Genomic DNA, 27,784 nt, shown 5'->3' with positions numbered 1-27,784 from the left:
CCTTTTTGGACATAAACCTCTGGCACTGTGAAGTTTGCATTGCACAGCTGGCTTGAAAAAGGGGTGTGTTTCACAAATCCCAGTGGCACTGACAGTTGTGATGGAATCATCACTTAACTTCCCTTGCAGGGTATTTCATACAAAATAGCCAGCTCCTGTGCCTACCAAAACTCCCAGTTTTTCCTTTCCCAGTGTGGCTGTTACCACAGGCTCTGCTGGGGATGAAACCTCTGGTCCCCTTCACAAGTACCCAGCTATTGCCATGAGGGGGTTTGGAGAAGTCCTGGGTTTTAGGTGAGGACACTTCTGCTTCCAATGTCCATCTTTTTTACAATATGTGCATAGATTTGTTCCCCATCTTTCTAATGAAGGTCGAGGAACTGAACCTCTTCCCCTGCCACGAGACCCCCTCCCCCCTTCCTCCCTGGGGGCAGCAGTCCTTGCTGATTCCTTTTTCTTCAGCTGGAATTATTTTCTATTTAGTCACTTCCAGCTGGTTTTCCGTGGATTTGTATGTGCTGCCCATGCAATGTCAAGCAGTTTACCCATATCAAAAGCATCTGTTTCCTGGATTTCCTGTAGTTTTGTTCAAATATCACAAAGGACTGTGCTATGCAAATAAGAGCCAGATGACTTTTACCTTCCTCCTGAACTTTCTTTTACCTTTATTGCTTTCTAATCTGTGCCTGCAGCCAGCCTTGTTAGCCCTCTCTGCACTGGGCTTTACAACTGCATTTAAACTTTCTTTCTCTTGATAACCTAAATGTGTAGAGCAGATGTGTCCCATGCCACACATACAACATCAACATTTAATAATTTTCTCTTTATTTTCCTTCTCTAAAGCCTAAACAAAAGGATCTGAAGGTGCTACATTAATAGCACAATCCTTTTGCTATTCAGGGTGATTTCTCAAAATGAGAAACATTTCAGTTTACATGACTTAATTTCATTTTGTTCTCGACACAAGAATAACATCAGTTGGAGCAGAATGTTATTGTCCCACCACCCATTGCTCGCTGTCATCTTCACCAGCCCGTTCCATCCTTCCATCTTTCTAGAGGCCAGTCCATCACAGGGGATGTCATAAATCCACTCAGTTCCTGCCTCTTGGCCAGGTGTCTGTAAGGTTGTTTTGGAAATGAGTCCCACACTCTGATTAAATTCTTTCATGGGGCACCATGTGCCCATAACACTCATTTTCCAAGCCCAGGACAGTGTCCCAGGCAGTGACATGGGACACAGGCTCTGTCTGCAGTCATCCAGCCCTTGTTCCCACCACCACAGGCACGCAGCACTTGCCCTGATGAGTTTGGGGTATAGTCAGTCTGCCAGGCCTCCCCATACTTACATTCCAGCCCTCCCTAAACAGGTTTTTGATTTGGGAGATCAGAAATTCTTTCATTTGATATTTATGAGCCCAAATCCTCCCTAAATTAGTGTTTCTCAGCTCCCTACATTGGTGTTTCAGACACCAAAATATCCTTAAATGTGTGTCTCTGAGCCCAAAATCTCTTTAAATTGCTGTTTCTGAGCTCAAAATACCCCTAAATAGATTTCTTTGAGACTTGGAGCACCCTCCTTTTTTTTTTTTCTTTCTTTTTTTTTTTTTTTTTTTTTTTTTTTCTTCCCCTTCACAAAATCAGTGTTCTGGATCACCAAAGCCCCCAAAATTGCTCATTCTCGGCTCCAAAGCTCTGAACTCACCATTCTGGCCCCGGAGCTGCTGAAAGAGGGGTTTCTACACCATGAAGTTCCCAAATCCAGTGTGCAGAGCCCTGACGCCCCTGACTGCAGCCCTGTGCCCTGTCTGCCACCAGCCCCAGGGGTCACTCCCAGTGCCCCCAGTGCCCTCCCGGCGCATTCCCGGTGCCACGGGAGGCTCCAGGAGCAGGGAGGAGCCGCTTCCTGACCGGAGCATTTCCACTTTCGTTTTCAGGCTGAAAACTGATTTACGAGAAATCAGCCTAAATCCAAAAAAGGAGCTGCGGGAGGAGCCCGCGGGGGTGGGAGCGGGGCGGGCAGGGTGGGATATACCCGGGTGAGCGGAGCCCCCGGTGCTCACAGCCCGGCGCGGAGCTGCTTCTTCCTAGCCCTGTTCCAGGTAAGCTCCAGCCCCTCTTCTGTTTCCCCGCGGTTTGCTCCTTCTGCTCCCGAAATTGATGTTTCTCCGCCCAAAAGCTCCCGGTATCGCTGCTTTGGAGCTCCAAAGCTCCCTAAATGGGGACTTCAGAGCTCAAAATCGGCTTAAACTGGGTTCATTTTGGAGCCCAAAAGCTCTGTAAGCCGTTCTTGTTGGTCTGAAAATATCCCCAAATCACTCTCCCTGATTCCCAAAGCTCCCGACAGGATTTTTTCTCAGCCTTGAACTCCCCAAATCAGGGTTTCGTAGGCATGTGTGTCCCTAAACTGGTGTTTAAGAGCCCCAGTGCTTCCTAAATCAGTATTCTGAACCCAAATGCTGTTTCAGGTCCCAAAAAGTCCCTGGGTGGCTGTTTCTGAGCCCCAGTGCTCCTGAAACTTCTGTATCCTCAGCTGTGAAGTTGCCCAAATGCCTGGTTCTGAGGCCAGAAGCACCTTGAAATGGTATTGCTGAGCCCCAAAGTATCCTAAATTGCTGCTTTTGAGCCCCCAGTCTCTGGGCACTGATTTTTCTGAGCCCCAAAGCTCATTAAATTGGTGTTTCTGGGACCTGAAGCTCCCCAAGTTGCTTTTCCTGACGCGCAAATCTTCCTCAGATCCCTTTTTGAGTACTGCAGTTCCTTAAACATGTGCTTCTGAACCCAAGAGCTCCCTAAATTGGAGTTTTGAGCTGAAAAGCTGCCTAGAGGGGACATTCTGAAGCCACAAGTTCCCCCAGTCAGTGGTTTTGAGCCAAATGCTCCCTAAATTGGTGTTTCTCTACCCCAATGCTGCCTAAAGTTTGGGCTTGTTCAGTGCCCAAAATCTCTCTAAATCATTGTTTGGGACCCCAGAGCTCCCAAACGTGCAGTTTCTGAGCCCAAATGCTCCTGAATGGGAGTTTCTGAACCCCTGAGAACCCAAAATTGCTTGTTTTGATCTGCCTACATAATTTTTTGGGGGGCCAAACGCATCCCTAGATGGCTTGGAAGGCTGTGCCTGAGTGGTGGTAGAATGCAGAGGAGGGGGAGAGGCTCTGCCAGAGGAGTGTCAGGGAGGATGAGGATGGGAGGTTGAAGAGCAGCTGGCACACCTGGAGATCCTCAACAGGATGGGCAGAGGCTGACTTGTGTGAGTGAGCAGTGGAGGGGTCAGAGAGGGGGGACACTGCCTTGGCAGCTCAGAAACTCCCTGATCATCAGGGAGAGTTGGCAGAAGGGCTCTGGGGCAGCCGGGAGGGGTCTCCAGGCAGGGAGCAGGTTCCCACGGGAATGACAGCTGCCCTGGCACTCGTGGCCAGGCAGAGCAAAGGGCTCCAGCAGTGTGGGGGATTTGGGAGCGACGGCTCAGCAGAGCTGCCTGGCGGGTGCACAGGGGGATGCTCACGGGGACCTGGGTCTGCCCCACATGGAAGGGCTGGGCAGGGATGTGCTCATCAGGGCCAGCCTGGGCTGGCACAGCCAGGAAAGAGTGGGGTCCAGGCACCAAGGGCAGGGACTGAGGCCAGCAGCAGAGCACAGGGCTGGGGCTCCAGAGAAGGCTTTGATGGGCTGAAACAGGTGGTGGCAGGGCCAGCAGCAGCTGTGGAGGGTTCCCACCCCCAGGGGCTGCTCCCTCCCCCAGCACCTCCTTTCTCGGTTTGACACTGATTTCCCGTAAATGCCTCTCAGGAAATCTGATCGGCCTCACAGGGCAGCCTCTTCCAAGGGCAGGAATGGTCTCTGCAAGAACCAGGAGTAAAGCACTCCTCTCCCGAGGCCCTCAGCTGAACTGACTGAGCTCCAGGGTGAAAAGGCAGCACAGGGAGGCAGAGCACACGAGCCAGCAGCAAAGCAAGCCAACAGCTCCTGGGGCTGTGTGAGCAGGAGCACAGCCAGGGGAAGGGCTGAACCCTTGCCCAGCACATTCACACCACACCTGCCCAGCCACAGCAGAGCTGTGGCACTCAGGCCCTGGTGGGTCACTGTTAGGGTTTGACGCTAGTGCTTCTATGAAAATATATTCTTCTTAGTGGCTGCTGCGAGATGTGACTAGAAATAGAGCAAAGCAGGCTTCAGCTTAGGAATAAAGGAAAAAACTTTATTAACTTAGAATATGTAAAAAGGAACACATGCAGAACTCAGAATGAAAACCTTACAAAACATTCCTCCTCCTCCCCCTAATTTCCACCACAGCACAATGAGATAAAACCTTGGATTCTCAATCCAGTTACCATCCCTCAGATAATCAATTCTCAGTTCATCAAGGGGAGAGGAGTCTTCCTTGTCCCACAGGCTGCCCCAGGAAACACAGTTGAAACCTCTTGTGTTTCCATGTCACGCTTGGCACCGCCCGGAGAACATTTGCCTTTGTGGCTTCTTCCTTCCACATCCAGTGCTCTCACCACTGCACATGGACCAGAGCTGCTTCTAGGGTTCCCCCTTTTAAGGATGCTTTGCCCAGTTCTAAAAAAGCAACAGTCACTTTTGGGACACCAGTCCCCCTCAAATTCACCCCCTGGAGCAAATTTGGGTCTCGAGAACAGAGATTTTCTTCTTCACTGAAGGTAGAGGGCACCACCACACCCTCCTCAGCCGTCTCTGTTCACGCACTTCTTCACATAACATCACTGCACTCTCTTAGCTCTAAGGCATTGCCTCCCCCTAAATGCAGTCTTTGTGTTACATGAAATTGGTTCTATCTATGACTATGCAAGAAAAGTCTAGCTAAAGGCCACTCCATCATCTCCTCCCACCTAAGACTCTTCCTCATCTTCTTCTGACATCCTTCACGTGCTCAGACCTTCACCACAGTTGCCCATTTCCTTCTATGTCATGTCTGTCTCTGTTCTCATTCAAATCAAGGAGGGTTAATGTTCCGCAAAGCCTTCATTGTCTAAGAAAAGGGTTAAAATCTCATGTTTTGCTTGCTCAGAACTCTTACGGCAGTCGGGCACCTTCTCATCACACCTCACCCTGCCCCCTGCTTCTCCTTCTCAGCCATGCTGCCAGCACATGATACCAAATTCAAGGCAGCACAGGCTCTTTCCCTCTTTCTCCCTCTCCCTCTCTCTCCCAGGGAAAGGGGGGGTGCTGCCTGATGCCTCTCAGTGTTCCTCCACCCCTCCGTCCTGCAGGGGCTCCGGCCTACCTCAGCTTAGGCCGCATGGCTTCCCCTCCTCCCCCCAGCCCGCGGCTGGGCAGGGGAGGCCTGGCCTCTTTCACGGACCCGAACCGAGAGAGTTCCTCTGGGAGTTCCCTGCTTTTAACCCGCTGTGTCCTCAGAGGCATGTCCATGCCTTCAGTAGCCATGCCAGGTGCTAACATTCAAATCTGAGCACTAATTGGTTTGACCACAACCTCCAAAAAAACTCACTTCTTTATTAACCTAAAACAGTCACTGAGGTGGCAATCTTCCAGCTGTACTTCAGGTGCCAGTGGGATTTCTCTAAGAATATCAGTGTCTGCACCAACAAAACCAACAGCAGAAGCGTGGCCCTGCCCAAGCAGAAGTGTCTGCAGCAGAGCAATCTGCACAGTCTGCAGCCGCCCCTCTGGGCAAGGCCCGTGGAATCGCTGTTGGCAATACACAGCGGTGGCACCCGCTCCTCACACGGCTTCCCGGGCAGTGACCGTCCCTGGGCTGGGCACTGCTGAGGGCCTCAAGTGCTGTGTCCAGTTCTGCCAGAGGGGATTGAGTGGGAAAAGCTCCCTGGGCCATGTTGGGGCCTTCACTGGCCTTTGCTGAGGTTTGAAGGAGCCCTGCTGCCCTCCAGGGCCCCCAGGGCTTTCAGTGTCTTTGCCTCATCAAGGCCCAGCTGTGCTGCAGAGGGTGGGGGACCAGTCAAGAAGGGTTAGAGAGAGACCACAAAGTTAATATTTCATAGAATTCTTGTTCAAAGTCCATTGTCCCTTCTGACCCACAGTCTACAGACACTAATCCAGTTCCTAATTCAGTCCTACAAAGAGAAAAAATGCTCAATTCAGGCCTTACTTATTTATTTCATGGGTTTTTTGTCTGATACAAAAATTGTTGCCATGACTCTTGCTACACTTTAAATGGGAGAAAAATAAAAAGTAAGTTGCATATTGATTGGGCACAATCTGGATGCCATGAATACATTATGGCCAATTGGTTGTTTATTTGATCTTGGCTGATCAAACAAATTTTTAGTCTGAATATATAATGAATAATTATTTCATGGAGTGAATAGAACTCCTTCTTTTAATTTTTATATTTTATATTATTAGCTCACCTTACCACCCCAGAAAAAGCATAATGAGATTTCACCACCACTTATACAATCCTCCTCAATTTAACTCAAATACTGGTATTAATGTTGTATTACACTCAATGCATAGTTCAAAATGTCTAATTTATTGGGCATCTGTTGGCAGACCAGACTCTGTTGGTCTCTGGGCAACAGAGCCATCACTGACAATGCAGAAGAGAGAGTTTCTTCTTTTCTTGGTGGTTTTTTTTTTGTTTTGTTTGTTTTGTTGTTTTTTTTTCCTGTTTTGTTTTGTTTTTGGTTTTTTTTGCCAACTTTTTTTGTCTCCTCTCTCCCCTGCCATGCCCCCCTCCCTTCCTTTTCCTTCTCCCCCCTTCCCCTGTCTTTCCCCCTTCCTTTTCTTTTTCCCCCTCAAAGCTTCAGGTTTGGCTCAGGAGTGCACATCTGGCCCTGCATAAAATAATTTTCCTGTCTAAACCAGTTGTCAGGGCTCCTTCCAAATATATATGAGAGACAGAGAGAATAATGTGTGTCTGACTGTGAGAAGCGGGGTGACCCATCCCTGGAAGCACAACCATTTTTCCATGAGTGGTGACCTGAGGCAATGTCTGTGTTCATCAGTTATCAATGGCAGAGGCACATCCAGGACAGCTCCATGTGCACATCATCTATTCACTGTTACTGTTTGAGAAGCCATTTGAGAGCTATTGCTCTGCTTTCAGGAGAAAACCCCTCCAACTCTGAGCGTTTTATGCCACTTATATGCTTCCCCTCCTTTCAGATCAGAGCAAAACAGGAAAAGGTAGTGGGAGGAGGTAGAGCAGGGTTCAATACTGGGAAATCACCCCTGGCATCTCCTGTCTGACCTTCAGTTAGACCCATGGCACAGCCATGGGCCCTGGGGCTGTGACTTCTCTTGGGTCCCTGCTGGCACTTCTCTATTTCTAATCCTCAGTGGAGCTCTTTTCCTCACCCGGGTCTATCCTCCCCTTGAACACCAGGAAAGCTTCCTGGACATGCAGCAGCTTTTGGCAAGGGATTCCTGAATTCAGTCCAGGTCCTCCTCTGGAACATGGCCCTGGGCAAAGAAAACAGAAAGTCACAAGGAGCAGACAGCCCAAGGAAATGGAGTGCAAGAAGGAGAGGAGAGCAGAGCGTGGCAGTGAGCTGTGCCCTGAGCAGAGCTTTCCTCACTCCTGAGCAGTCCCTCTTTCTGCCTTCACCTCGTCCCTGCTGCTCTGATTGACGTGCTCAGAGGGGACAGGCAGCTTTGTTGGAAGGGTCAGCAGGGCCCTGCTTTCTGCAGCCAGCTGTGCAGAAGAGGATATTTAGGAAACTCCCCAGTCTGACCCTTCCCGAGGCTCTCTGGCCATCACACTCCAGCCACCAGAGTTGTTCAGTGCTGGGACCAGAGCCCCTCCACAGCAGTGGCTGCAGTGCCCCAATGGGCCCTGCTGGACTCCCCACACCCCCCACTCCCACACCCAGCCCCTGTGTCCTCCCTGGTTCCAGCCCAGCTTTCCCAGAGCAGTCTCAGCTGTCTGATTCCATAAAGCCATTTATTCCCAGTGCAGTGACACAGGAACAGCCTGAGCTGTTCCCCCAGCAAGGGAGCGCCTCAGTTTTATCCCCTCACAGTCTGCATGCCCAAGGCTCAAGCCTGGCTCTTCCTCCCAGGCCCTTGGCTCCTGCTGGGTCTCTCCGTGTCCCTTCCCAGCTGTGCCACCACTCTTGGTGCCCTTTGTTGTGCTTTGCTGGCAGTTCACGAGCTCTTGTCTCGGGCTCCCACCTGGAGCTCAGCTTGCGTCTGGCACTGCAGCTGGCCCAGCCTCCTGCACCAGGTGTGTTCACAGCCAGGAGAGGGGAGAGTGGGACTGAGGTGGTTTCAGTTTTGTCTTTGTTACTCGGCTTGCTGCTCTGTTGGGAATTGCTAAGACAGCAAAGCAATCGTCCCCAGGTTGAGTCTGGTTTGCCTGTGGTGGCAACTGGACAACGATGTCCCGGGCTTTATGTGAGCTCTTCAGTCATATTTTTCCTCCTGTCCAGTTGAGGAGGGGGAGTGTGTTGTGGTTTGACCAGGAAGTGAGTTTCTGGGAAAGTTGTGGTCAAACCAATCAGTGGCCAGATTTGAAACTGGCACCTGATGTGGCCACTGGGGATCTGGATATGCCTCTGAGAACACACAGGGGTTAAAAGCAGAAGATTCCCAGAGGGGCTTTCTCTTTTGAGTCCAGTTGGTGAGTGGATCTGACCTCTCCCCTGCCCAGCTGTGTCTGGGTGGGGCAGGGGAGGCCATGCGGCCTGTGGGAAGGGAGGCCGGAGCCCTGCAAGGTGCAGGGGTGGAGGAGACCTGGGATGTTTGGGCAGCCCCCACTCTGGGAGAGAGTGATAGAGAGTCTGTGCTGGCTTGAAATTTGATATCTTGTGCTGGCACCATGGCCAGGAGAAGAAGGGGGAGCAAGGTGCCCCCAGCAGACTGTGGCTGAGGTTTTAACCCCTTTGGTGCTGAGACAATGAAAGCTGTAAAAACACTGATCCTCCCCAGCTGAGAATTGAGAGGGCACAGAGGATGGGCAAGTGAAAAGAAGGTTTGAGTGAGTGAAGAAATGTCAGCAGATGAAAAGCGCCCTGGATAGAAGAGATGATGGAGTAGCCTTTGGGCTGGACTTTTCTCTTGCATGGCCATGGGACGGAACCACTTTCTTCCTGTAATGTAGACACTGCACCTTGGGAGAGGTGGTTGGCTGGAAGCCAAAAGTGACAAAGCCATTATGAGAAGAAGTAGAGGGAACAGAGACTGATGGGGAGGGTGTGGTGGAGCCTTCTGCCTTCAGCGGAGAAGGATCTCTGTTCCTGAGACCCCCAGGCCCCAGGAGAGTAAATACGGGGGGGACAGGTGTCCCAAATGGTGAGAGGCGGCCACTTCTTGGAACTGGGCAAGGCATTCTTAAAAGGACCTAAGGAGCAGTTTGGATCCATGGCCAGTGGTGAGAGCACTGTACATGGAAGGAAGATGGTCACCATGGCAGATTCTCTTCGGGCGGCTGCCACGTGTGACATGGAAGCACAGGAGGTTCCAACTGTGTTTCCTGGGGAGGCCCATGGTGCAAGAGGGAGACTCCTCTCTCCTGATGAACTGGGGGGAGGTTGTGTGAAGGATGGTATTGAACTGAGAATTGAGCGTTAGAGGGGATTGAGTGTTAGAGGGGTGGGGGGAGGAAGAGTGTTTTGGAGGTGTTCCATTGTGGATTGTTGTGTGTGGGTTTTTTTTCTTTTTTTTCCCTTTTGACTCTATGTTGTAGATTAATAAAGTGTTGGGTTTTTTTCCCCTCCATTTCCAAGTTGGAGCCTGCTTTGTTCTGTTTCTGGGTCACATCTCACAGTAACCATTTTGGAAATATACCTTTCATGAAGGCACTGGCATTGTGCCAAGGTCAAACCATGACAGAGTGAAAGAAATTTGGTGGGTGTCTGGCAGCCAGCCAAGGTCACTTGTCCTTTCTCCATAGATTTCTTCATAGCTGGTCAGGATAATCTCCAGGATTTGAGTCTGAAGGAATGGAAAATGGTCCCTTACCTCTGTGGAAAATTGTGGCTGGGATTGAACACCAGGTTCTGCACTCTGCAAAAGCAGAAGGTGCTAATTTTGACCAAGGAAGACGATGTGTGTGTCTGGGAGAATTCTCAGAGCTGCAGGGCAGACAAGATGGGTTAGGGACCAGCTGGGAGTGTAACAGAACATCTTATCAACTGTGTTATCTTCTCTAGTGCTGGGCTCACCACAGAGATTGTGCCCCTCTTTTCCATTGCATTGCAGAGTGAACCTAGAGAAAAGGATACAGGAGACGAAACAAGGACTGAATATCCTGGAAAGAGCTGCATTCTGTTTGGACAGTGATGGAAGGGAAAATCAGTAAATGAAAAAGCCCTGAGTAGATCAGAGGTTTGAGTAGTATGAGGGATATATGTGTCCAAAAAAAGTTCTTAAATGCATTTTTTAAATCCTGAGGGGAAATATCATAGTGAAGCTTCCTCTTTTTAATTTTTCTTTTTCTTTTCAGACGAACCTAATGGCCGCAAGGAAAAGGAGTTTGTGGCACCATTACCCTGGAGGCCAAATTGAGTCCAGAAGTAAGTGTGGACTCATGGATCCCATTGCTCTTATCTGTGGCCATCCTGGGAATCCTTGGGATGGGATGTGTTATCCTTGAGAGAAGTGAGGCCAGTGGAGGTCTCTGCCCTGAGCACATTGCCTGCAGAACCCCTTCCAGAGCCCAGCAGAAGGCCTGGCCTTTGGGGTGGGATCAGTTTGGCCACAGGGGTGACCTCCTTTGACCAGGGACACATCCTACTCTAGTTGGGGGTGTTGCTGAGCAGGGCTTTGAGGGTCAGGCTGTGAATGTGCCAAGGGACACTGAAGGGACAGTGAAGGGTCCCTCTCCACTCCTGGAGTGAGAGGCAGAAGAGTCTCACCCTCTCATGGGTGGCTGTGCTCTGGTGGGACTGAGGCACCTGTGTGGTGCCTGAGTGCTCTGCCAGCTGAGGCAGCTCCCTGGCCCATGAGAGCCTCAGTGACTCCCGAGGGTCAGGAAGCCCCCAGCACTGCTGTGGGGCTCCTGGTCCACAGGACCTCTTGGCTCCTGGGCCAGCTGTGGGGTGTGTTCTGCACTAAAACCTGCTCAGTGCAGTCCTGGAGTTCCTTGGGGAAAGGTCCTTGTTTAATGCCCTGTTTTCTTTTTGATTTTAATTGCATGTGCACCTGATGTTCAGTATCTACAGCTGCTGGCCTTCTGGCTGAGAAAGGTGTAGAAATGATATTCGAGGAACTATGTAAGTGTGCTGGATCCCATTGCTCTTGTCTGTGGCCATCCTGGGAATCCTTGGGATGGGATGTGTTATCCCTGAGAAAAGTAATGCCAGTGGAGGTCTCTGCCCTGGGCACGTTGCCTGCAGAACCCCTTCCAGAGCCCAGCAGAAGGCCTGGCCTTTGGGGTGGGATCAGTTTGGTCACAGGGGTGACCTCCTTTGACCAGGGACACATCCTACTCTAGTTGGGGGTGTTCCTGAGCAGGGCTTTGAGGGTCAGGCTGTGAATGTGCCAAGGGACACTGAAGGGACAGTGAAGGGTCCCTCTCCACTCCTGGAGTGTGAGGCAGAAGAGTCTCACCCTCTCGTGTAAAAATGCTGGTGTTAAAGTACTAGGTGCTGCTGCCTATCTCTTGTCCCCTGCAAGCCTCTCCTGTCGAAGGGCAAGCTGAGTTAATGTTTAGGCAGTGCAGTGAAACCTCCACTCAACCCTCACTGCAGCTGGCTCAATGATAGAGGCAAGAAAGGCTCTTATGTAAGGTTTCATTCCAGCAGTGTAACAGGGTGGCTGAAGAACAAAGCCAGGGAAAGAGGATGAACCACGTGGAGAAGGCAGCTTATAAAGGGGAAAGGGTTGGGGGCAGAGCTGAGGGGTGGGCAGAGGGGCCTGGTCACCAGGAGTAGGGGTGTGGCCACCAGGGGTACCAAGCCAGTGACAGGGAAAGGAGAAACCAGAGGAAGTTGCAACACCAAGTCCATGGGGGAGAGTGGTTTTCCCTTTGGGAGGGATGTTAATGTTTCGAGGGCTGAAGGCTTGGGGATTGACCAGGGCGGGAGAGTTCATGGGATGCAGCATTCGTGGGTGTCTGTGCTCTGGTGGGACTGAGGCACCTGTGTGGTGCCTGAGTGCTGTGGCAGCTGAGGCAGCTCCCTGGCCCACAAGAGCCTCAGTGGCCCCGAGGGTCAGGAACCCCCAGCACAGCTGTGGGGGTCTGGGTCCACAGGGCCTCTTGGCTCCTGAGACAGCTGTGGGGTGTGTTCTGCCCTAAAACCAGCTCAGTGCAGTCCTGGAGATCCTTGGGGAAAGGTCCTTGTTTAATGTCCTGTTTTCTTTTTGATCTTATTTTCATGTGCACCTGATGTCCAGTATCTGACGATGATGATGATGATGACTATCGGCCTCAGAGAGGTGCAGAAAAGATGTTCTTCAAAACCTGTAAGTGTTCCGGATCCCATTGCTCTTGTCTGTGGCCATCCTGGGGAACCCTTGGGATGGGATGTGTTATCCCTGAGAGAAGTGAGGCCAATGAAGGTCTCTGCCCTGAGCACGTTGCCTGCAGAACCCCTTCCAGAGCCCAGCAGAAGGCCTGGCCTTTGGGGTGGGATCAGTTTGGCCACAGGGGTGACCTCCTTTGACCAGGGACACATCCTACTCTAGTTGGGGGTGTTCCTGAGCAGGGCTTTGAGGGTCAGGCTGTGAATGTGCCAAGGGACAGTGAAGGGTCCCTCTCCACTCCTGGAGTGAGAGGCAGAAGAGTCTCACCCTCTCATGGGTGGCTGTGCTCTGGTGGGACTGGGGCACCTGTGTGGTGCCTGAGTGCTTTGCCAGCTGAGGCAGCTCCCTGGCCCACGAGAGCCTCAGTGACTCCCGAGGGTCAGGAAGCCCCCAGCACTGCTGTGGGGCTCCTGGTCCACAGGACCTCTTGGCTCCTGGGCCAGCTGTGGGGTGTGTTCTGCACTAAAACCTGCTCAGTGCAGTCCTGGAGTTCCTTGGGGAAAGGTCCTTGTTTAATGCCCTGTTTTCTTTTTGATTTTATTTGCATGTGTACCTGATGTCCAGTATCTGCAGGTGCTGGCTTTCTGGCTAAGGAAGGTTTAGAAATGCTATTTGAAGCAATCAGTAAGTGTGCTGGATTCCATTGCTCTTTTCTGTGGCCATCCTGGGGAACCCTTGGGATGGGATGTGTTATCCCTGAGAGAAGTGAGGCCAGTGGAGGTCTCTGCCCTGAGCACGTTGCCTGCAGAACCCCTTCCAGAGCCCAGCAGAAGGCCTGGCCTTTGGGGTGGGATCAGTTTGGCCACAGGGGTGACCTCCTTTGACCAGGGACACATCCTACTCTAGTGGGGGGTGTTCCTCACAATTGGTAACGGTTTCAAAGACATGGCACATCCCTTTTGGGGTTTCCTTTCCTTTCTTTGAACACTAATAGAGGAATCTCACCCTGGGGCTTAGCTACAGGGACAAAAGGCAGAAGCCTTTGTGCAGGTGATTGCCAGTCCTTGCCCACACTACCTGGAAACTAAACCCTGCCAAGCAGGAAGGAGATCCAGAGGTCTGTCGTGCATGAGGGCCCAGTGCAGTCAGATTGAGCAATCCCACCTGTCCATAAATTCCCATTTGCTATGGCCTCCAGCCAGTCCTTTGTTATATTGCCCATCCCTATGCAGATGCTCAGGATCCCAGGGTGCAGAGATGTCCCAGCAGAGGGCTTTTCCCAGCACAACCAGGAGGAGAGGAAACCAAAAACCAATCTGTAGAAGAGCCAAGAAGAGACCCTCAAAAAGAGACTTTAAAACTGAGCATTTGGTCATCCTTAGGCAGGATGGGTGGACCCCCCCCATCAAACGAGCAATGTCTGTTGCCCACTGACACCCATCCTTTTCTTACAGAAAGGGGAAATGAGGAGAAGAGCATGAAAGCCCTGGAATATAAGAGAGATGAAACCTCCCAGGAGCTGAAAGAAACAGTGAAAGCCCTGCAGGAATGTCTCAAAGAATTACGGGAGTCCAGACAGCATGAGCGTGACCTCTTCAAAGCATACCTGGAGAAGAACCAAGGTGAGCAGGGCCGCAGGGCCATTGCCAAGCAGAGTATTTTGGTGCTGGGACTTCTCTCATTGCCTGATATTTGTCTTTGAACACTAAAGGAGGAATCTCACCCTGGGGCTAGCTACAGGGACAAAAGGCAGAAGCCTTTGTGCAGGTGATTGCCAGTCCTTACCCACACTACCTGGATACTAAACCCTGCCAAGCAGGAAGGAGATCCAGAGGTCTGTTGTGCCTGAGGGCCCAGTGCAGTCAGATTGTGCAATCCCACCTGTCCATAAATTCCCATTTGCTATGGCCTCCAGCCAGTCCTTTGTTATATTGCCCATCCCTATGCAGATGCCCAGAATCCCAGGGTGCAGAGATGTCCCAGCAGAGGGCTTTTCTCGGCACAACCAGGAGGAGAGGAAACCAAAAACCAACCTGTAGAAGAGCCAAGAAGAGACCCTCAAAAAGAGACTTTAAAACAGAGTGTTTGATCATCCTCAGGCAGGATGGGTGGTGTCCCCATCAAATGAGCAGTATCCGTTTCCCACTGACACCAATCCTTTTCTACAGGAAGGGGAAATGAGGAGAAGACCTCAAAAGCCTCAGAATCGAAGAGAGATGAAGCCTCCCAGGAGCACATGAGAACACTGAAAGCCTTGCAGGAATGTCTCAATGAACTAGAGGAGTCCAGACAGCGTGAGCGTCAGCTTCGAGCAAAGCTGGAGAAGAAACAAGGTGAGCAGGGCCATTGCCAAGCAGACTTTTTTGTGCTGGGAGTTCTCTCACTGCCTGATACTTGCCAATGGTCCCCCCTTGAAGTCCTGTCCCCGTCTCTCTCCCTTTCCCCACTGGCCTTCTCCTGCTGCCCCACTCCTGGTCCCATGCTGGGGCCCATGTGAGATCAATGTTTCCCTGTTGATGATCAGCAGGGAGAGGAGCTTTCCTGAGCAGAGCCTGGATATGTCTGTGAGAGCAGAGACCCTCTGTCAGGGACATTAAACCAGAGCCTTTGGGTATCCTCGTGTCAGAGAGCCTGTCTCCTCTCAAGGAGGAATCAGTAGTCACCCAGTGGCATTGTTCTTTCTTCACAGCAAAGAAAGAAGAGGAAAATTCAATTGCTGAGATGATTAGCCAATTCCGGCAGGTCTTACAAAGAATTGAAACTCTGGAAGAACGTTTGCAGAAATCGCCAGAGTCATCATAGCATGAGTTCCAGCTTCTCAGAGCAGACCAGGAGAAGTAACAAGGTGAGCAGGGCTATTATTAAGCAGACTTCCATCTGTCTGAAGGCAAAAGCTGCTCTACAGGCCAACCACTGTGTGAGCCACTCTTGGGAACCCTTGGGATGGGATGTGTTATCCCTGAGAGAAGTGAGGCCAGTGAAGGTCTCTGTCCTGAGCACTTTACCTGTAGAACCCCTTCCAGAGCCCAGCAGAAGTCCTGGCCTTTGGGGTGGCATCAGTTTGGTCACTGGGGTGACCTTCTTTGACCAGCTTTTAGTACTCCTTGGACTTCAGAGACGTTTGAGCCAGGAGCCCTCTGTCTGGGAAACAGAATTATCACACACCCTGATTTACTGTTGCCTTTTGGAGACATGAGAGCAGAACTAGTTAAGAGAATGGAGTGGGGAGGAGGGGAGTGTGAGAGTGATCTCACAGCAGATAGTTGGTAACTCTGTTTGGATCCCCCTCCAAAGTGTGTATTAGGGGACACATCCTGAGAAAAATAAAAACCTGGAAATTACAGTGGACAATGAGCAGATTTTAAGGCACTCTGAAAATATTGCAGAGGAGAAGTTTCAGTTGGCACCAGGAAATAGTCAAGGAGCAGCTGGGTTGTGGTGGGGAAGGTGCATCCCTACAGCAGATAGGACCACTGTAGCTCTGCAGCTACAGCCCCTCCCATTGTATGGCAAACCAGAGAGGTCTCCTGCAGGGAAATTCATCTCCCTTTGTCTTGCTTTGAAAGACAGATGTCTGCCAAGGAAGGCAGCAACCTGCCTTGTAATAAAAACATGACTGCCTTCCTTCCAAAGTATTATAACTTCAAAATTATTGGGCTTTCAGGCAAAGATATGGGAAAAGGAATAACAGTTCTTTACTAAGATATATGTGTAAAACAATTCAAACAAACAACAACAGAGGCAGCAACAACAAACAGAACCACAGACCTAGTGGCAGCTAGGAGCACAGACCCAGTGCCACCAGGAGCACAGACCCAGTCCCAGCCTTCTCCCATCTCTCAGGCACTCTCCCCTTTGGTGCAGTTCTGGTCACAGCTGGATAGGGACTTACTACCTCCCCACTATATGGAGCTGTTGTCTACACTCAAAATATGGTCCCTGTTTTTGATTTATGACAGCCTCTCACTCAGCTTGTAATAGCTCATGAGTATTGGGGAGCATCCATTCAACTCCACAACAAAGAGTTAGAATTGGTACTTGCCTTCCACTTGTGTTTGAACTTTTCCCTTTGTCTCGACAAATTTTGCAACATGCTTGCCGCTTGTGCGAGCTACAACGCCAGAGCTGGCCACAGTTTTTCACACTGACATTGTACCTAGCTTGAGTGTCTTGCCCTAGGGTGCTTTATGCAGGGTATGTGGCCAGAAATAAATCTGGCAAATGTCTCAGCAGGGACAGCTGATGGTTTTTCTTTCTGTAGGTGATAGGCAAAAGCAAAAACTCTAGGATCACCTATGGACCCCATGTTTGTTAATCTAGATAATCCTGATGACCCTGATTAGGGAGGTAGCAAACCACTGCCCCGGAGTTTGGAAAGCCTCTGGCCTATGGGAATACAAGAGAATCTATAAAGCCCACGGGGAACTCCCTCCTGTTCTGGATTGATGCTCATGGTTTACTTGTGACATTGACCTTGTGCATTTCATTTTAGAGTCATTTTCAGTCCTTCTGTGGGGAAGTGATGATTTTCTAGTTGCGGGGTTCTGCTACTGGTCCTTTTATTCTGCTAGTGTGTGTCCATCCTCATTTCACAGTTCGTACAGCTGATTCAGTTTCAGATCTGCAACACCTGAAAGTGACCTTCCCTTTGAGGGGTTAAAGGTTGGTCTTTCCATGATTTAACCATTACCAATTCCCAGGATTGACATTATGAATTTTGAAATCTAGGGTAGCAGTCTGAGAGAGCATCCCTTTTCCTCACTGTTCCTCTAGGGTTTGTGCTTTAGACAGAACATATTTCTTGACACTGTCCTCCCCTTCCTCATAAGTGGCAACATTCTTTGGTGAAATGAGAAAATGTAAGCCAAACATCATTTCATAAGGTAAAATCCCTAAATCTGATCTAGGTTGTGTCCTGATTCTCAACAAGGCTAGGGGTAGGCATTTTACCCATGACATTTGTGTTTCAATCATGAGTTTATTTAGAGTTCTCTTGAGAGTTTGATTCATCCTTTCAACCTGCCCCCAACTTTGTGGATGCCAAGGAGTGTGTAATTCCCATTCTATACCCAGAGCTTGGACCACCTGTGGTGGTATTTCTGATGTGAAATGGGTTCCTCAATCTGAGTCGATGTTGTTTACTATTCCATACCGAGGAATGATGAGTTCTAGGAGAGTTTTACATATCATATTAGCAGTAGCTTTAACTGTTGGTACTGCCTCTACCCAGTGGGTTAAATGATCTACTATTACTAGCAAAAATTTCCACCGTTGTACTTGAGGGAGTACTTGGATACTTTGAAAGGGTTGTAAGGCTAATTCTCACCCTCCTCAGTGTGCTCCCCTCATGGCATTTCTGTTCAATTTTTGACATATTGCACACTTTTCAGTTATTAGCTTAGCTATTCCAAAAATTCCTGCACAACCCCAGTTTCTCAGGAACTGATCACTCAGCACTTGGATATCCCAAAGAGTCTTATTGTGCCAGCTCTCTAACATTTTCCTGGCTAATGGTTTATTTAATAATTGTCTCCTGTCAGATAATAATTGTCTCCCACTTCCCTTTGTTGTCTTGTTTTGCTCCTATTTCAAGGAATTTATTTTCCTCTGTCTCACTGAATACTGGTATATCCTGAATTTCTTCAGTAGGGGTCAGTATCATCATCACATTCTCTTCCCCTGACTCTGCTGCATTTTTAGCCTCTAAGTCTACTAAGTTGTCCCCTCTTATTTCTAAGGTGGTCCCTTTCTCATAGCCCCCAAATATGCACAACAGCAGTTTCCTCTGGCAATTGTAAGGCTTTTAATACTTCTGAGGTAAGCCTTTCATGAATTAATCCTTCCCTTTTTGAATTTAGCAGTCCTCTTTCCTCCCAGATTTTCCCAAACGTATGTGTGGGAACCCATAAAATCAGAGGGTTTTGGGAAAGCTGCAAAAGGCAGGCTTCAGAGACAGCAGAACTGTGATTGGAGCTAAGCAGTAGCCATAAAATAAGTCAGCAGAAAAACTGTGTAAAAAGTAGAAAAGTAAGGACAAATAGAACAATGGTCTGTGTATTAAGGCTTGGCTAGAATAACTCCCTAATCTGCAGAAAAGTATATCTAGCAAGATATTAGGAAGTTCTAAGCTTAATAATGGAGCTCTGTGCATTGTGTTTTAAGGCTTAAACAAGGTTAAACAAGGTTAAAACAAGCATTGTTTTAACCACAGGTACATGTACTTATAGCAATTGGATAGAACTACTGTCATTATGCTTTTGCTTTGTGTGATTGGTCAAAAAATGTATAAAGTAAGTTGTAACATTAAGTTCTTGGTCTGCTGCCTGGGATGTGAGTTTCTGGCATCTTCCCATTGTCATAACCATGTAAAGAGACTGATGCTGGCTCAAGGCACGTTCCTAGCAGTTCCATCCTGTTCGTGATTTGTACACAGCCCCCAGCCAGCAACAGCATGCACCACCCCAAAGGCATACTTAGCGTCAGTATATACAGTCCTGTCTCTTGTGTTAATATTTTGAGGGCCTGTTTCAAAGCCTACAATTCACATGCTTGAGCTGACCAGCTGGGGGATAACTTTTCCTTTCCTGTTTTTACTAATATACTAAAATTACTAATTTACTCTATTTACTACTTTTTCTGTATTATTAACTTCTCATCTACTATACGTATCCTGACATTCACTGCCCCTGAATCACCCTCGAGGAGCCATCAATGTATAGTCATTTCCCCCTGAAGGGATTGGTCTGTCAGATCTTCTTTGACTTTGGTTTGGTAGTTTCTAATTTCTAAGCAATCATGCAATAGCTCTTCCACTGGTTCTCCATGCAAAAACTGGGCAGGATTGAGGTGCTTATCTGTAATTAGTTCCAGACCATCTTTGTCTATTGAAATTGCTTCATATTTTAGTACTCAAGAATCAATGAGCCACTTCTTAGCTTTCTGGTTCAAAATATTTCTGACTGCATGTGGGGTGTGCATTTTTAATTTCCCCCCAAAAGTGAATTTTCTGCTTTCTTCTGCTAATAAGGCAGTGGAGGCTCCTGCCTGGATACAGGTTGGCCACCCTCTGCTAACAGGGTCTATCAATTTTGACAGATAAGCCACTGGTTTCTTGGACCCCCCCTCATTCTTGGGCTAGGACTCCATGGGCTGTTCTATTTTCCACACCTACAAATAGGTAAAAAGGTTTATCTAAAGCAGGAAGACTTAGAGCAGGGACAATAAGCAATATTTGTTTTAAATTTTCTCTGTTGATCTTCTTTTTCCCATGTCATTTCCTCTTTTACTGACTTTTTGTATAGAAATTTAACAGCTTGGGCATATCCTTCTATTCATATCCTACAAACAAGCCCAAAAAGTTTTCTGATTTCCTTTGTAGTTTTTGACTGGGGAAGTGAGGTTATTCCTGTGATCCTTTTAGGATTCAATCACTGACTCCGCTGGCTTATTATATGCCTTAAGTATTTTACTCCATTCTCCACAAACTGAGGTGTTTCTTTTGATACTCAAAGCCCTTGGTTTCCCAAAAAATGTAGTAACAATATGGTGAATTCTCAGACTTTTTCCTCATCCTCCCCTGAGAAAAGTAAATCATCAACATATTGGATAAGTTTTACCTCTGGTACTTTGGGGAAACATTGCAGTACTTCTTCTAAGGCTTGTCCAAATAGGTCAGGGGATTCAGTGAATCCTTGGGGTAATTTGGTCTGTCTGAATTGTTGCTTTCTCCATGTATCGGTATCTTCCCATTCGAAAGCAAATATATCTCTGCTTTCTCCTGCTAGGGGACAGGCCCAGAAGGCATCTGTGAGGTCTGTCCCACTAAACAACCAATACCATGGGGGAATTTTACTCAGTAGTGTGTAGGGATTGGGTACTGGACATTGACTCTAGTTTGTTTATTTATTTCTCTCAGGTCTTGGACGAGCCTGCATGTCCCATTTGATTTTTTTACTGGTAATATGGGGTATTTGGGGAGACATGCTCAGTTCTAAAATTCCATCTTTAATCAATTCTTGAATTACTGTTTGCAACTCTTTTCTGGATATTGCCTTACTCAAATCAGGCAATCTGTTTTGATTATTATAGGCATTATGTTTAACTTGCCCCTATTTCCAGGCTTGGCCAAAACTGTTTCCTCTTTTTTTTTTTTTGTCTTCTCTCATTTTCTCTCCCTCTGGAAGCACCTCGATACTAAACTGCACTTGCAAATCCCTCCCCAGCAAATTACATTCTGTCCCTGGTACTAATAAACCATCCCCCATTCCTACTTTTTTTGTTCCCTTAACTATTCTATTTTTATAATTGGTGCTTTAAATCCTTCTCCTTTTGCCCCTACTACTTGAATTGTATTTTGGCTTTTTTTACATCCTTTTGGAACTTTACAGACACATGTCCTCTCAGCCCCTATATCTTCTAGAAATTCAAATTCCTCCTCCTCCTGGGAGCCTACTTTTGGAGTTATCAAGGGCTCCTGCTGATATTTTGGCCCCAGGAGATAGAGCCCCTGACCACCCCATTCGTCCATTTCTCAAACGTCCTTAAAGGCTTTCAGGTCTTTTTCCCTTCTGTGTGAAGTTCCACTTTAAATGTCCAATTTCTTTGCAATAATGACAGATTGGGCCCTGGTTGTTAAATTCCCTTTTCCCCTCTTTGTGGCCTTTTTCCCAGGGAGCTCTGTTCCCCTTGTCCTCCCCCTGGCTCCGCTTGTCTTGGCCTGGCTGGGGCCTCATTTCCTTGTAGGAATAGCTCCTTGGGCACACGGCAAATCTGCCTCAGCAGTAGCAGCCACCATTATTTTAGCTTTTGTCTTTGCTTTTTCTTCATCTCCCTGTACATATACCTTCTGGGCTTCTTTTAACCGGTCATTCAATCCTGTGTCTTTCCACTCATCTAATCTTTCTAAATTTTTTCTTCTATCTGGCCAAGCATGAGTGACAAGGGTCACTTTTAGCAGAGCTTGCCCAGCTTCTGTCTCAGGGTCCATTCCTGAGTCTCATATTTCTTTTTAACCTCTCCAGCCATTCAGCTGGAGTCTCCTCCTTCTTCTGTTGTTCAGCAAATGCCTTATGGGCATTCTGAGTTTGGGGAACAGCCTCCCTAATTCCCCTGATAATTAATGTTTATACTCTTCCGTGTTTTGCCTTCCCCTGGGGTTACTGTGGTCCCAAATCAGGCACTGTAATGGCATTTTCTCCTCCCCAGGGTGTCTGTTTGCATGTTCCCTCGCCCATATCTGCATCCCTGCTGCTGGGATCATTTGTCTTTCTTCATGTGTAAACAAAAGGTTTATTATAAATTGCATTTCATCCCAAGTATAAACACTGTGTCCCAAAAATTTGTTTACTTGTTCAGCTAATCCAATACGATCTTCTAGTAAACATTTTAATGCTTTTTCAAAGGCCCTCACTTCAGAGGAGATAAGTTACAAACCCGATTCCCCCTTGTGCCCTTCCCAAGGGTGCTTCCTGGACGGGGTGTAGTGATACTTCTTGGTCCTCATTTTTTGATTCCTCTCATTGGACTGCTCTTGCCCTGGTATTCTTGCTGGCTCCATCAGAGCGTGGAGGGGATACATTGGGTGCTGGTGGATATGGAGGAGATTGATAATCTAAGGTGTCCCAGTTTTTTGCTTCTTTTAATTTAAATGTATTCACTTCCCCCAGAGAGGCTTCACCCCCAGCAAGTGGCAGAATCCTTCTCTTCCTGAGTGATTGCTTCTTTAGCATTCACAAAAATATTCAATGCTTGGCACGTCCTCCTCTCAAAGGACCATGTGTAAAGCTCCATGTATATCTTCTCTTTATTCCATCCTATCATACAATAATGTATCATTTTGATTTTATTTTTATTCTTGGTGTCAGGTTTATGTTCCCACTGTGCCAATTTTATCCCAAGGGGGCTATTGGAAGGTATCTTTATTGATGCTTTCTTGCTTCCCTTTCTCCTGGGGGCTTTCTTCTTGCTTGCCTTGTGTCCTATTTTTTAGTTTATCCCAACACCTCCCTTATACCTCTTTTTGTCTCTCTTCTTCCTTAGCTTCTACACGAATCTAACTTTACACTTCTCACATGTCTTTTCCAGTCCTCCTCAGACACATCCAAATCTAGGAACCAAATACTGTTTCCCACACACTATTTTAATTATTTTGGCCTGGTGTGATTCAATCAATGCCTCCCACCAAGCTTTTCCTATTCTTGGGCTGCCTATTTCCGCATGCCCTAGAGAAACTAAGAAATTAAAGGCCTGATTTCTGGTCCTTAATTCTTCACTTTTACACTCCCAGCACCAGGCACTCTTGCAAGTGGTTGTGCAATACCAGCTCTTGTGACACATTTTACACTCACACAGTGTTCACACCCAGATCCAAAACTCAAGCACAAAAACTCACTTATACAAACAACGCAAAATCTTTATTATAAAATGACAAACACTTCCCTTTTCTCTGGCTGTTCCAGTCACCTGAGAAACAGAACCGTGGATCCAAGCTCCTCTTTTGCTTTGCACCAGTAGTTCATTGCAGTGGGTTTGGTTTGCCAATTCGAGATTTCCCAGCCAACTCACCAGTTAACGTGGTGGGTTTCAGTGCTGGCCAAGCACCAGTGCACCCACTAGAATATACTTACTCATTTCCTGCTGTGAGATAGGACTGGAAGGAAGGCAAAGCAGGCTCAAAACTTAAAAAGGATATAAAGAAAGCTTTATTAACAGTAACTAAAAGAAAGAAGAATGAGAATCAGAATAAAACTTTCTAGAACACTTCTCCTCCCCCACAACCTTTGCTTTCCCACTCCCAATGCACAGAAACAATTCAGTCAGTTTAGCACTTCTAGAATAGTCTTTCTACAATTCACTTAGGGAGAGAAGTCCCTCTTGTTAAATTCATGGAAACTGCTCCACTAGAAAAGAGTTCTCTGATGGCTTCTAATTTTCATGAATAGCAGCCACCTAGGAAATTGGCAATTGTGAAGTCCCTCCCATCTTTTCCACAGCTGGGTTTACGGACCATGTCAAGTTGTGGGGGTACTATTTTAAGGATGAGCTGTTCAAGAGCAAAGGTTCTCTTTATCTCAGATAATCTCTGGGAACAGAGGTCCTCTTCTTCTCTCCCTGGGGGCACAGGGTCTCATGACTCTTGTCTCTCTGTGTTCAAACTTTTTAAATTCACTATGCTATTTCAGCATTTGCCTGCTTCAACAGAGGTTAGAACATTCCACCCCCCCCCATAATTCTTCAATGCCTTATAGGGAAAAAGGTCTGATGGATCAATTATATTCTTCTCCATGGCTTTATGAGAAGATTTCAGCCCCAAGACAAAGACATCTCCTCATCCTTCTCATGTGGGATTTGACTTCCACTTCAGTGGCCTCAGTATCTTCATGTTGTTTCTTCACATGTCTGCACTTTGTCCTGCTCTCTCACTCGAGGGGGGACTGATGCAGTGAAAGGATTAATATCTCACCTGGGGGCTGCAGATGGTTCCGTGACCCTGGCCAGGTTCGGTGGAGCTGCAGCTGGGCTGGGCTGGGGCAGGGGATGGCCAGGATCTCAGCAGCCAGGCCAGAACCCAGCAGCCAGCACTGGGGGGGGGCTGATGGCTTCTCCTCCCCCTGCCCGGCAGTTGCGGGCGAATCTCAGCGGTGATGGAATCTTGGCTGAGCTGGTCTGGTCTGGGGCTTCTTTCTGCACAGGCTGCAGAGCCACCTCTGGGTATTTTTGGTGGCCATGCAAGGGGGGAGGGAGTGGCTAGTGTGAAAAATGCATATGATATGGCTCTATGCAGATATTTACTATATGTATTATGTTGTTTTGATTAGTAGTGCTGTATTAACATTTTAACAGTACGGTAAATGTAGTTTTATACTTAAAAGGTAACTTTTGTAATTAAAATAGGAACTATGTATGTGGAATTATTTTTAGAAAGGAATTAGGTACTCACACCAGATAGCAGCCCCATGACACCTAAATCTTTCAGAGAAAGAGAATGTATTGCTCTTTTATCAGGAGAAACAAACTTCTTCCCACCTTGCTCAGCCAGGAAGATGACATTAGAGGAAGAAATTGACAATGACCAGACAGAATCCTTTGTTTGAATGGAATTTATGCATCATGTATGAAGTATATGAATATGCAACAGGCTATAGTTTTTAAGGGTTAATCCTCTGTTAACGTGTGCCCTTTTTGGGCTTATTTTGCCCAGAAAAGGTACCTGGACCATCTGTAACTCTTTGTTCTTCTTGTCTCATATTGTCCAAATCTCAATTGTTCAAATTTTTATTACTCTAATTATATTGCTATTTTTGTAACCATTTTATTACTATTAAACTTTTAAAATTTCAAACCCAAGTGATTGGCATTTTTCACAGGTAGGATCTCAGCAGCCAGGCTTGGGCTCAGTGGCCGATGGCCTCCCCTCTCTCTGTCCTGCATTCTCCGGGGCCCGGCCCGGCCAAGACGGGGCCTTGTCACCTCTTTGTGACCAGAAGAGAAAGAGGGATTTCCCAGGATTTTTCTTTTTTTACATGGGTGTTTACAGAGGCGTATCAGCTCTCTCAGTGGTTTAACAGATTGTCAATTCTCAAAGTTAATTACTGATTGGTTTTTTTTGTCAGACATGGAGGAAACTGCCAGCAGCTTCTCTTTGAATCACTACGTGATGCAAAACCAGGACAGGTGGTCATCTCTCATCTCAAGGAACCCCTGAAGAAAGTATTTCAACAGGATACACAGAACATCAATGAGTCTCTCATCCTCTGAAAAACTCAGATGCTCTTCTGATCATAAATGTCTTTTTTTCCTCATTGCGTATTATGCATGAAATATTATTTTCAGCTAAAAAATATTATTCTTATCACTCTGCCAGTGTTACTAACACAAAACACCTCCTCTACATATGGATCCAGCTCACCTGTATAAGCAAACACAATAAAGAATACAGCAGGAATTATTGTCTCTGCTCCCATCTGTCACATCTCCTCTGGAGCTGGAGGTGCAGCCCCAGCACTTGGGAGGGCTCAGGGGGTCACAAGCTCAGGTCCCACACAGAGAACTTGCGGACCCTGGGGTGCCCCTGTCAGCCTCAGTGCCCAGAGCCTTTCTGGAACCTTCCCTGCAGCCCGGGCCATGGCCAGCAGCAGAACTGGTGTGTGCAGAGCAGCAGAGCCAGCTCAGGGCCCCTGGGCAGCAGGACAAGCCAGCCCAGCCAGCCAGGACACGCCCAGCTGGGGAAAGGATGTCCAGGGAGAAGAGCAAGGGAGCGTTTCTGGGCCTGCAGGTGGAATCCAGAGGACGTTGCTGCTGCAGGCACCAGCTCTGGCCAGCTCCTTCTGTCCCCTGCCCAGGGCTGCTGTGCTGGTCTGGGCAGAGGCAGCCTGTGCTGGGCATCTCCTGGAGCCAGGACCAGGAGTTCTGCACTGTCACTGAGCTCCATTTGCTCTGCCATGGGGAGCTCCAGCCCTGGGGCTGATGTGGAGGCTGAGCTCCCTCCCTGCCCCTCAGCAGCTGCTGAGCCCTTCAAGGGGGCCAGGGCTGTGGGGTGAGTGCCCCCAGGGCTGGAGTGTGGCTGTGACAGCCTGGTCAAAGAGCAATAAAACGAGATTTGTTTTCTCACAATGGACTTATGAGACTTTTTAGGGAGTTGTAGAGAAACGATGATAACTTGTTAGTATGAACAACCTGCAGGTGGTGTTTTCCTACTCTGTTTTTCTGTTCTTCTCAAGGACTGTTTGTGAGAAAAATGTTTTTGTTAATTAGCCAATCAAGTAGAATGTGTCGAACCTAGTTATAAAAGAAGAGAACTTTTGTATTAATAGCTGCTGCTGTTGTGCAAACCAGGGTGCTGGTGGATTTGTGTCATTTCTTGCTCAATGGTGACACTGGAGCACCCCAGAGCAGGCACTGCCATGGGGCTCACCCCAAATGGGCTGGGCTGGGCTGGGCCGGGCTGAGGGCAGGGGAGGTGGGCAGAGCTGGGCAGAAGCTGTGCTGGGCTGGGAAGTTCCCAGGAGATAAAACCCACCCATGTCAGCTGAGCTGTGTGACTCTGCAGGGCCAGGAGACGGTCCTGCTGGTGTGTGGTGCTGTGCCAGTCCTCTGGCAGGGATCTCAGACAGGCAGGTGCAGCACTGAGGAGGTTGGTCTGTGGCCTTGGTGGTATGGCTAGTCTGAGAAAGTGCCCCACGGCCTTGACCATCCCTCCAGCCTCTTCTGTCAGCCACTTTCAGACCTGGGCACTCCCCCCAGTTTATTGGTCTACTTGTTCTGTAGTTTTCTCCTTCCTCCTGCTGTTTCAGCACCGGTGTAGCAGCAGCAGCAGCCCTGCCCCAGCTCCCTCCTCAGCCAGCCCTTGGCAGACCCCAGAGCAGGGCACTCTATGAACCCAGGCACTGGATATGGCTGGAGAGGCTGGACACTGAGGTCTGGAATGGACACTCTGGTGGAGAGCATTTGCCCACCTAAAACACACCCTGTGCTGTGCTGTGTCTGATGAGGGGGATGTGGGGCCTGCGCTGGCAGGGGGGCTGTGCTGCCTGAGGGACAAATGACAGGGATGAGCCACAACACAACAACCAGGAGGTGGAAGTGAGGACAAGCTAAGGAGGAGGAATTCAGAAATCTGACCTGAGTGTGTGTTCATGTGTTTAGGAAAGCCAAAGCCCAGCTGGAGCTGGTGGAGGCTGCAGGCAACATCCAGAGCAAAGTTAATTCAGTTGCTGTGTTTGCAGTAAATGGCTGCAAAAAGAACATGTCAACTTGCTGCTGCTGAATGAGGGCAGGGAGGGGCAAATCCAGGATCATAGAATGGCTTGGGTTGGAATCCTAAAGATCATTCAGTTCCAGTCTCCTGCCATGGGCAGGGCCACCTTTCACTGGACCAGATTGCTCCATCCAACCTGGCCTTGAACACCTCCAGAGGTGGGGAGTCTGTAGCCTCTCTGGGTAACCTGTGCCAGGGCCTCATCACCCACACTGGGAAGAATTTCTTCCCAATATCCCACCTAAACCTGCCTACGTCACCTCATGGTGATTCCCCCTTGTCCTGTCTCTCCAGGCCTTTGTCCAAAGTCCCTCTCCAGCTCTCTCAACGCCCCTTTAGGTGCTGGAATGGGCTCTAAGCTGGAGCTTTCTCGTGCCCAGGTTGAACAGCTCCAGGTCAGCCTGGCTCCAGAGCACAGGTGTTCCAACCCTGAAAATGTCCATTGTGACACTGCAGGGCTTCATGTAACCAAGTGTTGCAGTGTGATTTCATGGTTTACCCCAGACCCCAGGTCCCTCTCCAGAAGATCCCTCCCAGGTGTGCCAATCACCTCTCCTTCCCACCACCCAGACCTCTGCCGAGCACTGTCTGTCAGTCCTGGAATTCCAGAAGAGCGTTGAGTGGCTGGGCAGATTCAAAAGATGCCCTCCACCCCTCGGCGGCATTGGGCCATCCAGCT

At 48.5% G+C, this 27,784-nt stretch overlaps 1 protein-coding gene across 1 annotated transcript; it reads left to right on the top strand.

Annotated features, from left to right (window-relative positions):
- Positions 1-2,011: 2,011 nt before the first annotated feature.
- Positions 2,012-25,293, top strand: LOC135287417 (uncharacterized). Its single transcript, XM_064400776.1, has 9 exons — positions 2,012-2,101; positions 10,390-10,459; positions 11,099-11,158; positions 12,282-12,350; positions 12,975-13,034; positions 13,805-13,972; positions 14,519-14,683; positions 15,040-15,195; positions 24,962-25,293. The coding sequence occupies exons 2-8, from the start codon at positions 10,399-10,401 to the stop codon at positions 15,150-15,152; spliced, it is 696 nt and encodes a 231-aa protein (XP_064256846.1). The 5' UTR covers positions 2,012-2,101; positions 10,390-10,398; the 3' UTR covers positions 15,153-15,195; positions 24,962-25,293.
- The last annotated feature ends 2,491 nt before the right edge of the window (positions 25,294-27,784 follow it).

This window comes from Passer domesticus, chromosome 29, assembly GCF_036417665.1.
Source record: "Passer domesticus isolate bPasDom1 chromosome 29, bPasDom1.hap1, whole genome shotgun sequence".
Classification (NCBI taxonomy): Eukaryota; Metazoa; Chordata; class Aves; order Passeriformes; family Passeridae; genus Passer; species Passer domesticus.
This window is presented reverse-complemented; position numbering and strand designations above follow the sequence as displayed.

Excerpts from the sequence above, each read along its gene's own strand:
- LOC135287417 (XM_064400776.1), top strand. The coding sequence starts at position 10,399 with ATGGCCGCAAGGAAAAGGAGTTTGTGGCACCATTACCCTGGAGGCCAA. Across the intron at positions 11,159-12,281 it reads AATGATATTCGAGGAACTAT|TATCTGACGATGATGATGAT; the intron begins GTAAGTGTGCTG and ends CCTGATGTCCAG. Across the intron at positions 13,035-13,804 it reads AATGCTATTTGAAGCAATCA|AAAGGGGAAATGAGGAGAAG; the intron begins GTAAGTGTGCTG and ends CTTTTCTTACAG.